This window comes from Stegodyphus dumicola, chromosome 10 (genome assembly GCF_044657685.1).
Source record: "Stegodyphus dumicola isolate Sdum_Otavi_A_Nest chromosome 10, ASM4465768v1".
NCBI lineage: Eukaryota > Metazoa > Arthropoda > Arachnida > Araneae > Eresidae > Stegodyphus > Stegodyphus dumicola.
Window position 1 is genome coordinate 66,972,186 of NC_140777.1, and position 13,054 is coordinate 66,985,239.

Here is a 13,054-nt window from a genome sequence, read left to right on the forward strand (position 1 = left end):
TAGACTCGCAGTGAGCCCAGTCTGGGAACACCTCGGTTCGCCGTTCGATTTTAGGCAAGATTTCAAGGTAAAAATTTAAAACTAATATAGAATAAGATTAGCATACAGCCAAAAAAAGAATAACATAGAAATTTCCTTCAACCAATTCCTTTTATACCCTAAAACAATCTGGAAGATTTCTTTGAAAAATAAGGGTCTTAAAAAACTAAAATATATGGACTGGTTTGTGTTGAGCTGCCATCTACTATCAACAAAGAAGGTTCAGAATAACCTCTAGTAACCTTCAAATCCTTTTTCATTCAATTTTTCTGTGCGTGCAGAAGGAAATTTTTAGATGTGCCCAGACCGAGCACACCGTGCCGCGAACCGCTGTTATTTCCAGGTATACCTTGCATAAAAAAATGAGATAGTTTTACATCTCCGTTTCTACTGAGCCGATCGAGAAATTTAACTTGCGTTTTTATGTCTCGAAAGCGCGACTTAGGAGATATATTAGATTTATATATAGCATTGTTCTAACTTGGGTATTTTGACACAAAATCGGACTTTTACTGAAATGAGATAAAGATTTTTTTCCATATTTTAATTCTATGACTCAAGTTATGCCAAAGTGCCAAGTTTTGTAAACATCGTACGAATAGTTTTTGAATAGCTCTCAAAATTTTAGCTCCTCAATGTTAATTGAATTTAGAATACATTTATTAATATCTCTTTTTTATTAAACTTACTTGATTCCTTCTTTCACATTTTTTAATTTAGGCTCAGTCCAAATAAAATTCGCAGGAATTTTCTGATTTGTTTTTAAAATTTGCATTTTTTAATAATTTTTTATAAATTTTTCGGAAAATAATTTTGAACCATAACCTATCAAATTTTTGCCATTATCTTTTCTAAACACACCTGCAAAAAATTAGACTTTTATTCAAAATTTCCTAAGATATATTAGAATTTACATATTGGCGAATTTTGAAATTTGACATTATGAGCGATAATGACGCCACATGTGGTTAAGCAATTTGTTAGAATTATTTGAAAGAACGAACGATTCTTTCAAAGGGGCGTTCTTTTAACATTTTGTGTGCTATTTTTATTTATTAAATATCATGTTCTTCGCACTTAAACCATAATATTCAGTTCAACAGCAATAACGCAAAATAATTTTAAAATGAGCATATCTTTAGAATTTCCGATACAGAGTCTCGCGCGCTGGAGATAAAAATGCTTTTTTACTAACAGTGTTGCCATTGCTCGCTTTGAAATCGTTTAGTTTGTTAATCAAAAATCGTCGAAGTTTTACAAAATATGCAATAGATAATAAAACAAATTTCAAATTTAAATTAGGGCTTCCACATGCCCATATTCTATGGAAGATATCGTTATTCAAATTTCGATAGCTCTAGGTACCGTTGTTTTATCACAATGCGAGAAACATGTATGCATTCGTGCAGATTCTTCATTCTTTAATTTCCTTAAATATAACACACGGCGATAATATTTTGTTGCAACAATTTGAAAAGTGAAACAACGCTTATGGTGAATCGACGCAAAATGTCAAAACGAAATTAATAGTCCTTTTGGGCGAACTGCCTCTTTGGACTAAAAGTGTACAAGCAAGACTATTTACAAGAAGAAGCAACAAAATCTTTCACGGGAAGTGGAAGGCAGGCACTTAGCTCTATCGCTGGCAAATGCCTGTATCAGGCATCACTAGAAATATCACTTTAGAAAATGAATCATCACTCTCATATATGTCATTAATTGGCTCATTTTCTATGCGAGTGTATCTTTCCTCTGATAAGTAATGCTTTCTTGCCATAATAAACTGGAGTCAAGGCCTTCCAAAGTAAAAAGGGAAAAACGCGAAACATATCCGAAAGCAACGCAAACCATTATAGAACTTCATCCAGTAAGCCTAAAAGACTCTACAAAGTAGAGAAAAAAAATAACAAAAAAGGATTCGGAGGAATAGCAGGCGCGCGAATGTTTATATCACGTGGTGAGTTAAAGAGACGAGTCATGTTTGTTTATATGATTCTTTCCTTTCTGTAATGAATGAGTCATGTTTCTCTCATTTCGAGTATAAAGTCAAATCCGCATGTATTTTAAATACTATGGACATGCAGTGCCATCTTGTGGCAAAAGTTATAGTTTTTAAAATGTCCTAAAACACGGGCACAAATGTGTGAAGGCCGGGGTAAACGAGAAAACGCTCTGGCAAGCCAGCGTGCCGGTCAGGAAATGTGTGCTTTCTTGTTTATGACAGTCGAATGCGAATTAGTTAAAAGTTGGTGGATATACCTCATTCACTGGAAGAGAACATGTTAACGTAAAATTTAAACCTAACGCAAAGAGCGAAGTTTCCTTTTTATATTTTTCCTCCTTTTAAGGAGCACGGGGAAAATTCTGCAAACAATTTTTTTGCACCTGAAGAAGACAGACGTGAGTCTTATCATCCTAAAGTTATTGAAAATACAAGGTTGCTTTTTTAATTTAATTTTGTAATTTTAAATGGTTGACTAAAATTTAAAGCAATTTGTTTCGCGATATAATCTCTTAAATGGCGACATTTTTTCTTATTCTTGGCAATTTTTATAATCTAATTTGACTTTATTTGGCGACTTTGCTTCAGCTTAAAAATTTATTCGATCATACTTTGATAATATTATGCCAACTGCTAATCACAATAATAGTGATGTATTTTCCATATTTTCATATGAAAACAGGTGGGATCCTCGGCAACTAAATAATAATATCCGAATGATAACGTAACCGCAATCATATTAAGTGGCATCTGCTTTATATTACCTGCCATTCTATTTGTAGTTTTAAAAAATTAAAATGATGTTGCATATTGTCAAATTATTTATCTGATTCCATTACAAATGATCGATTCATTTATTTTTGCAGTTCGAACAACTAGCTTATACATGGATGGAGCGTCAAAAACTTGGAGGGACGTACAGCATGCACAGAGCTCAGAGTGAAAAGCATGTAGTAGTGTGTAACACGACACTTCGTGCTGACACTATTATGGACTTCCTCAATGAGTTCTACGCACATCCATTGTTGCAAGTAAGATAGTCATTATACAGAAAACTAGGTAAAGGGAAAAAAGGACTGTTTAATGTCATTTTAAATACGATGGGTAAAATGTTTCCGTACTGAAGCCAAAGAATTACGAATATGTTAGCATAATTTCTAATTTTTGCATTATTCTTGCAGTAACTACTGAACCATGTTTAAACTGAGTTTATAATAAATGTTTTTACAAAACGCTATAAGTGCTTTAATTGAAATATTTAGATGTTTCAAAGTATCATACAAAAAAGTATTTCCGTACACAATTATTAATCCTGTCTTCTGCAACTGAATTCAGTAAATTTTCGAAACTGGATAGTACGTAAGCGTCTCAAACATACGACAGTAACAATTGCTTAATTTTAGCTTGTAGTTAGTCGTCTTAAAATGGAAGTTCTTAAAGCTATTCGCGAGTTGGTGACTCAGTTATAAAAATGGTGGACTACAGAGATACTGTAAGCTTTAGACTTTTGTTCATATAGATCGACCCGGAAAGCCACCGAAGCTAAATCGATTACATAAAAGAAGTAGCATGCATGAGTTTAAAGATAATTCACGAATAAGAGCACTTTAAGTCATTGCTGCCTTATTGATTACGATATTGAAATGACTCTTGAAACGGTGAGAAATGTCATTAAAAAGGCAGGTTACAATGGATATGCAGCTCCTAAGAAGCCTTTTATAAGTCTTTGTAAAGAAGTGAATTTGCAAAGAAGCACGTAAATAAACTTTTACCTTTCTGGAAAAATAAGACCGTTTAAGGTGATGCATCAAAATGTAATACCTATGGGTCAGATGGACGAGTTATGTTCTGTAAGAAACCAAATCAACAAGAGCTAACTAAAGAAAATTAATTTATGTGGAACTGTCAAACGCAGTAGCGAGTGCTGTTGGTGTCGACAATTTACGTTTTATAGAAGGAAATATAAATAAGTACATCGTTTATCAAATTACATCTTGATATTCTAAAGCAAAACGTCATAACTAGTGCAGAAAAAGTGTCCCTTGGAACTAAATTTACTTTCTAACAGGACAACGATTCAAAACACACCTCCAAGGATTGTGAAGAATTTAGTCTGTACCACGTTAAAACTACAGTTTCATATCCCGCTTTTGCTTCCCGATTTGTCTCCCCATCGAATGTTTATGGAAAGACGTTGGTCGTGAATAAAAAAAACTGATATTAAAATCAAGGTTAAACTAAGAAGTGCCATTCAGAGACCTTTTGAATTCAGGGCATTAGCAGCAACATTTCGCCTGAACAACAAAAAACTTGTGGGAATCATGCCACAAGTTTTAAAAGAGGTAATAAAAACCAAAGGAAGGCATACCAACTATTAAATACATGGTTAACATGAAAATATTTTTTATAAACTATTTACCTACCACACGGAAGACGGGAAGACGTTTTTGTTTCTCATTAATGCCATTTATTGTTTTTTTACATTTATTATTTAATTATCTCTATTTTTTTTATTATTCATAAATAATATATGCAGTTGTGTCATAGAAAACTTGTTTTAACCACTGTAGTTAAATAATCACAGATTGGTCTTCATTTAATTAGGTAAGTAATATATACAAAATGCAGTCTGGCATTTTAAAACCTGAATAACTACGAGCTTTGAGATTATCTAACAAATTCTTAAGATTAGCGACAATCATCCCGGAAGTAAAACATTCCAAATCGAACATAAAATAATAAAAATGCCACATTGTTTATAAACTGGACACCAAATAAATTCAATTAAATACGAATCTATACGGTGTCTTTGGTTGCGCCATTTGACTCCTCCACGATTCTTTAATGTTTTGAATTCGCGCGTCTGTAGAACCAGTCCTGCAACTTTGAAAATACTCAAACTGCTTGCTATTCTTAAATCGCAGATTTGAATCATTTTTTTCAAAATGCAAAATGAAAACAAAAATAGCAATTAACTTATAAGTAGGCTTCCCAGACGTCCCGCTTTGATCTGACCAAGCCTATTTGAACATGTCGCCAGCTGTCGAAAGAATATTCTCAATAATGAATTGGTGAAAGAACAGCTAACCGTAAAAGCTTTACGAAGCTGCAAAATTAACAATGAACTAAATTGCAGCAAATATTTTGATGCTATTAAAAATAACCAACGTTTTTTAATTTTTAATTTTTTTAATTTTAAATTTAAGAATTGAAAATAACAAAGAATTTTTAGATTTTCAGAAAGTTAACATTAGTGACAAATACTAATAACTTCTTAAAAAGATAATAAAAAGCATTACGGTAAGCCTAATAATTGGTGATAAATGAACACTGTTTGGCGACACTATCGAAACCGGTCGAAGGCAAAATACCTAAGTACTAAATTGTGTATTTTATTTTATAGAACTCTGCCACTCGCTGAGTTAAAATAATTTTAACATGCCATTCTGTAGCTGTTTAATTAGACGTAATTGAAAATACATATTTAGAATTGATATTTAAAGAAATACTGTTGTAATGTCTATTTGGAAATCCCTTTCTAATTGGCATTTGCGACACGGCAAATTAAGCGTTTTGATTACGTCGATGCCCTCGGTTCCTTCTCCGATACTCTCGGAACAAGAATAAACTGTTTAGTGTTTTCAGGTATTTAATGTTTACTAAATGCAAATAAATAATAAAAGTTTCAATTTTTATTTTTAAAAAATATTTCATACTTTTTTCATCCAAGTATACACCCGCTGCATGCCGTGATCTCAACATGGCGGACCCCGAAACAATTTTATGCGACCCGCGAATATATTTCCCATAAATTAATTAGCATTAATAAAACATTATTTATAATTGCAATCATTTGAAGAAAATTTTAAGATTTTAATGTTATCCCTATTCAAATGAACATGAGTAACGCCCCAGAAAATCTACAAATGAAGCTAATTCATTTACATAGAGTTATAAATCTTATTGAAAGATTTGGGGATACAAATTTTATTTATCTTTTTCGTACTTGGAAAAAGATAAATAACCTCAATAATGAACTTCTGCAATAATAATGATTGCTTTGTTTCTGAGCACATTTATAAGTGCATAGTTTTTTTTCCCGCAAGCGAAAATTATAAATCTTTAAAAATCAGAATCAGTATGATTAATAAGTGCATTTAATTAGTGATAAAGAGAGTTTCTTGTAATTTTTCTCCAAGATTAAAATTTTATCGAAATCGAAAAGCCATGAGGTGTCGTAGCTGAAAAACAAAATGTAGTAAGAAATAAAGTAGTTTATAATTATTGGATTTTAACGAATGTTTCCCGCCACCGCAAATATCGTGTAAACAAACAATTAGCGTTGGCGTGTTTAATCGTACTTTTTCAAACGATTGTTGGCATTTGAAATAAAGATACTTGCATTAGAACGCTGTCTTGTGAAATTTGTAAAACGTATCGTTATCTTTAAGTAAAAGGTGTCTGAAATGTAACTATTACGCTACCAGATTAGAAGCATTATACGGGGTGATTCTAAATTACATTTACAAATTAAGAGGGGTGATAGTACCCATCCAGAACGAGCAATAATTACCATAGAACATAGGGTCGCATTCCACTCTGAGAGGACGTAAAGAACAAAATAGACACGTATCGAGGAAGGACAAGGAGACTATCTATCTCCTAAGACTAGCAAGAGTTAACCGTATAAACAAATTTGCACTGATAAGAAGCCGCATTTTGCTCTTAATTAGACAAAGAGTATCTGAAAAATAGTAACACAATAACGTGTACAGCTAGACGCTGCTATCAAGGAAAAACGTCGAATTGCTTTACCACACCCGTCATATAGCCCCGACATTGCTCTTTCGGAATTCTACCTTTTTCACACCTGCGGCTACATGTTGCTGATGCTATCTTCCATTCTGTACAGGATGTCCGAAATGAGGTTGATCTGTTTTTGGACTCACAGCCACCACATTTCTGAGCCGAAGGCTTTGAAGAACTACCAAAACGTTGGCAGAAAATCACAGATTTGGTTGGTGATTACTACTCGCACTAACGGTACAGCTTTCAAGTTTTTCTTTCCTAACTTTAATAAGAACTTTTTTTGGTGGAAAACTTTCGTTATAACCAGATATTTACACGCAACTATATGAACTTTTTCTGGATTTTTCGTAATTTGTCTAAGTTTAAAAGAAATTATTTTAACGTTAACGCATAAAAATATTTGAAATAAATATTAGTGTAAAAATTGAATACTTAGCTATCAATACGTTTGAATTACTAAGTGTATCCAACAGGAATTTCTTACAGATTCTAACTTTTAGAATTCAAGCAGAAAATTAATATATTTTTTCCCTCTTCCATCATTATTATTACCGTTAATGTAACATTTTGATAAATGTCTAGTGAATAAAAATTTAAATTTAGTGAAAAATTTATTTTGTTAAAAAGACTTTCATTTTGGTTAAAAAAATAGGCTTGCCTGGTTTTTTTTTTTTTTTTCTTTCATACGGTCTGCATTCTGCATGCAATTTTAGTTTCAGGCCACTGACTTACTTCATTCCCATTTACACTTATAATTGCCAAAATATTCTATTATGTTTTCAATTACATTTGTTTCCTTAATTGGTAATAAATGCACTTTTGTTGCTTAGAATTAGCGTTAATTACTTTTACGATCATGCTCTTTTTTTGACTAATTACGTTACTCACTTCCTTTGTGGAATGTGTTCCGAATTGGCACATGACGTTTAAATGCAGGTATAAGTATAATGGATTGCACTGCATTTTGTTTTCTAAGTGCTACGAATACAGAGATGGAGAAAGAAATAAAACTAAATATTTTCGTTTTTTCTTTCCTAATAATGCAATTACAATGTTTTGTGCACACAGTTCTTTCTTTTGTGAGGCAGATACTCCCTTGTAAAATTCGATTGCTCCACCAGCAAAATGAAAGGCAAAAGTTCACTCACAAAGCGGTTCTCTCGAAGGAATTCTTTAACCACATAATTTTTCTAGAAGGGAACCAGTGGAATTTTATATCTGTTTACTCGTTCATGCCCTAAAGCTCTGATATATATATTCACTAATTTGGTTTTGGGTAAATCGAAGTATCGAAATTTGTGTCTTCACTTATCAGGGCCAATGTTCCTTCTTACCTTCTTCGGGAACATACAAGGACCTGTCTCGGAACAGAGAGCTTACTAAAGCTATGTTCACGAATTGTGGTAAGTAGACAGGATACACATGAAGTGTATACAAAACCCTTTATTTTTCTCTATATACAATAACTTCCGTACTTCGGAATACACTGACCCGCTACTTGGGGTCTAACGTAAAAGTATAAAAATAAAACTAAACTCTAATTTAACTTTAAAATAATAAACGTGGAAGATTGGCCTTATATTAACAGGAAGCGTATGTAGTACAGAGACTGTGAACACTACAATACGTTTAAATTTATCAAGAGGATTAAAACCTCTGGCCTGGAAGGCAACAAGCAACTGCGTAACTTCTAAGGTAAGCGGCCTGCTTCGAACTCACTGCTTCCTCTCTCTCTCTCTTGGCAAAAAGCCACAACTTAAAGACTTGGCATTCGCCAGACAAACTTTGCATAAAAGCCTTAACGCTTATAATTCTGGCCGTAAGTAGAAAATAAGAAGTGATAGTAAAGATTTAAAATAAAATAAACGTTAGTAAAACTTAAGATCCTTACATACTTCCCGCCAGAGTTAATTAGTTTGAAACTGAGGTCTAAAACGACCTTGTTGAAAACTTTTAGCTCTAGAATCTAACGCGAGGCCAATCTTTTACAAACATACTTCGCTAGAAACTAGAAATTTAAAAGAAAGAATTTTTTTTTTTTTTTACAATAGCAGCTCCCAGGATATACAACAATTTTTTTTCATCTGTACTGCATCTAAACAGGAGCTTTTATTCAATTCTGGTTCCTTCCAGAGATCTGGAAGGAAAACTAGTTTAATGAAATGTTACACAATGAAATGGCAAGTAACATATACAATTATACTTCTCTTAACATTCTTATTTCATTCATGACTATTTTAATTATCTCTCCCCGTGCTCTCTGACATGTGTTGTAAAAGAACACCAAACACGAATGTGTTTCTGTCTACGTGTTCCACACTTCCTCCTACAATCAAAACACTAACGTGTTAAAATTCAACATAACAAGACCTCTTAACACACCCTAATTTCAACTCTAAACCATGAGGTACTATTCTGAAAGTGTCTAACTCTAAAGTGTAGCGTCAGAGAGCCTAACTACATCATTCAACCTTTAACACATATTCGCCATGCTTTAGTCTTTTTACAGTCACACGAATAAAAAAATTTTAACATTCACTTTTACCATATCACGGTATTTCTTAACATTTAAAACAACAGTTCACATTGTATATAAGAACATATCAACATGCCGTTAATTTTACACATTTGAAAACATACATTAGTAGTACATTGTTAACTTCTATTCTTTTCAAAGCAAGTGCCAATTCTTTCTACATTGAAATACTACATTTCAAAAAGTCTTTCAGACTAAAACTTCTCTCTTGCTAGAATGTTTTAAATAAAATTTATACAATAACTTTTTTCAATATTTAAGTCTTTACACAACGCTATTATACATCAACTTTAGTTTTACGCGCTTTTATAACTTTTAGGGGCGGCCCGTATTTTAAAATATATTTATTTAAAATAGAATCAGTAACTAATTTCGCGGAGGCTCGTTTTAAGGGAACAATTTCGGTCCATTTACTAAAATGATCAACCATAGCAAGGAGATAGCGACTTTTATTTAACTGACTTTTTGGGAAAGGGCCCAATAAATCCATGCCAATTATTTCATTTGGAAATTCGGATTTAATACTATTTAGAAACCCGGCCGGGCGGAAATTAATATAATTAACTGCTTGAAATGTTGGGCAGGACTGGACATACGCCCTTGTTAACTTTTGCAGTTCAGGAAAGTAGACTGCCTCGCGTACGCGTTGGATAGTTTTTCGAATACCCGCATGAGAAGCTAAAGGGCTGTCATGGAGCTCCTGCAGGATATTTAATCTAAGACTAGCTGGGATAACAGGTCGAAATTCGTTGTTGGAATTTGTAGTTTTTGTATAAAATAATAGACCATCTATTAGTTCGTAATGGGCCGCCCTATTTCTTATCGCCACAATATCTTGGTGGCTAAAATTTTCAGGATCCTTCAAATACTCATAAATGCTTCCAAACTCAGGATCCTTACCCAGTTCGGTTATTACAGTTTCTCGGGAATTTATTGTACACGCTGTAAGCATTGCCACCTTTACGGTATTACCCTGTTCGTCTAATTTAATTCGTGATAGGGCATCTGCTACGATATTTTCCTTTCCGGGGGTATGCTTGATTACCAGATTATATTCTTGCAGCTTGAGTGCCCATCTTATTAACCTTGGGGATAAATTTTTCCCTGAGTACAATCTAGTTACCGCCGCATGATCAGAGTACACTGTTATCGGCGCCTTTCCAAAATAGACTCGGAACTTTTGCACTGCTAACAGAACTGCAAGTGCCTCTCTCTCGGTCGCGGAATAGTTTCTTTGTGTTTGATTTAAAGTTCGGCTAAAAAAATGCCACGGGCTGCTGATTTTGCTAAAGTACCGCTCCTACCGCATAATCCGAAGCATCCGCTGAAATTTCTAAATTCTCATCCTTTTCAGGAAATTTCAACACAGGGGCTTGCGTTAATGCTTGTTTTAATTTTTCGAAAGCACTATTGGCTTCGGCCGTCCACGAGAATCTTGCCTTTTTCCTTTTTAATTTTAACAACGGCTCAGCGATAGCCGCAAAATCTTTTATAAAGGACCTATAATATGAACAAAGTCCTAGAAAAGAAGAGAGCTTCTTTGCCGTGTTTGGTGTCGGATACTTTTGTACAGCGATTATTTTTGATTCATCTGTCTCGATCCCTTTTTGAGATATTTTGTAACCTAAATATTTTAATTCAGGGTCTGCAAATTTGCACTTTTCGACATTAACTTTTAGACCGGCCTCATTTAATAAAGAAAACACCTGTCTTAAATCCTGTACATGTTGGTCGAGATTATCACTAGTAATAATGATATCGTCTAAATAGATAAATGTGGACTTTCCAAGGACAGGTCTTAACACAATGTCCATGCATCGCTGAAATGTTGCCGGGGCCCCTGAAAGGCCAAACGGCATACGCAAAAATGCATAAGTGCCAGACTTGGTTATAAAAGCAGTCTTATGCACGTCCTCAGGCCTAACCCCTATTTGAAAATAACCAGTCGTTAAGTCTAAAGTCGTCATAAATTTGGTTGATTTTATGTTCCTTAAAATTTCTTCTATGATCGGTAACGGATGTACCGGATATTTAGTTATGGAGTTTAATTTACGGTAATCAATAGCGAATCTCCATCTTTTTGGATGCGTCAAAGGATAGTCATTATTTTTCTTACATAAAACCACCGGGCTAGCATAACTACTTGAGATGGGCGTTATGATCTTTTTACGTAGCATATCGGTAATATGCCATTCTATAATTTTTTCCTTATTCTTATCATACCGGTATGGTTTTTGAAGAACTGGCATTGCATCTCCGGTGTCAATACTATGGTTAGTAACCTGAGTAAATCCTGGAATATCACTAAATAACGAAGCAAATTCACTTACCACTTGTCGGATTCTTTCTTGCTCGTCATTAGGGAGGTGGTCAAGTTTTAACATCGGCGGTTCAGCGTTTTCTGTACGAACTGGTTTCATTGTCAGCTTAAGGGACGCTTCATTAAAATCCAGCGTAGCTTGTGCTTCTGAAAGAAAATCTATTCCTAAAATTAAATGTGCTTGCAGATTCTTTACTATAAAAAACATCACCTTTACTTTTTCGTCCTTGATACGGATATACAAAGGTACTTTACCTACACACTTGCATTTTTCTCCTTGCGCCGCTAACACTGTCGTATTATCCGCATTATATATGCGGTATTTGCGAAAATACTTCCTAAAAAAACTTCTGCCACACAGGAACACTGCGCGCCGGTATCCAGGAGTGCGGTGGCTGGGATATTATTCACCAACACTTCAATCTTCGGAAGAGTCAAATTTTTCACCATTACTGTATTTAACTTGTAGGAAGAGGGGTTTTCGTGGCCTTCGGATTTCCGCACCCTCTCGTCAGCAGAAATCCGTTTTAGTTTAAATTATTTTTCCTTTCCGTGCTTTCCTTCTTTTTCCACTGGCCTTGAGACTTTTTTCCTCGGTTGCTATTGAACTGTCGACGTTCGCCGGCTGTTTTTGAATGCTCGGGTTTCCTTGCCCACTGATTCGCTTTTTCTCCGTAGCCATGTGCTTGAGTTTGCTGTAGTCTTGGCGTACCAAATTGGTTTCGCTGTTGATACTGGCGTCTTCTTTCGACGTCACAAACAGTTCTTCTACTTTCAAACTGGATTGCTAGCTCAAATAACTTTTCCAGTGTAGTCGGATTTCTTAATTCAATAAAGTCTTGCACTTGGGGCAGTAACCTCGGCAAAATCACTTGAATTATTTCAGGATCCGGACGGTTTCCATACAAGAGTTTGAAAACGTGAATTTTTCTTAAAATAAAGCTCGAGAGGTCTTCGATTCTTTGTTGATATATACTGAAAAGTTCCGTTTCTAATTTCGCACGATCCCTTACAACAGGGAAGGCTTTTAGTAGGGCAGTCTTGAAATTTTCGTAAGTATAGGTGGGACTTCCTGCTTAACCCAAGAGAAAAGTGCAGAAGTGCCTATACATTTGAACCAGTTAAGCGCTTGGCCCCTCAAAGCGCTGGTAGCTAAGGTAACTTTTTGAAATTCGTGCACGGGGTAGAGCATGAAGTGGTCATCCAATTTTTCCAAAAAACTGGTTACCGGTGAGTTTCTATTAAATGTTGCTTCTGGTTTCATCGAAGCGCGCATGGTCTGGACGATGTAACCAAATCCTTCCAGGGCGGCAGCTGGCATTTCTGGATTCTGAGCCGTTTCTGCAGG

At 34.6% G+C, this 13,054-nt stretch overlaps 1 protein-coding gene across 1 annotated transcript in view; it reads left to right on the forward strand.

The window, feature by feature from the left end:
• Positions 1 to 13,054, forward strand: part of LOC118201805 (potassium channel subfamily T member 2-like) — a 459,181-nt gene that overhangs the window by 317,938 nt on the left and 128,189 nt on the right. Inside the window, exon 11 of the mRNA XM_085825117.1 lies at positions 2,908 to 3,072. Within this exon, the coding sequence (XP_085681243.1) occupies positions 2,908 to 3,072 (165 nt within the window). The remainder of the gene's footprint in view (positions 1 to 2,907; positions 3,073 to 13,054) is intronic.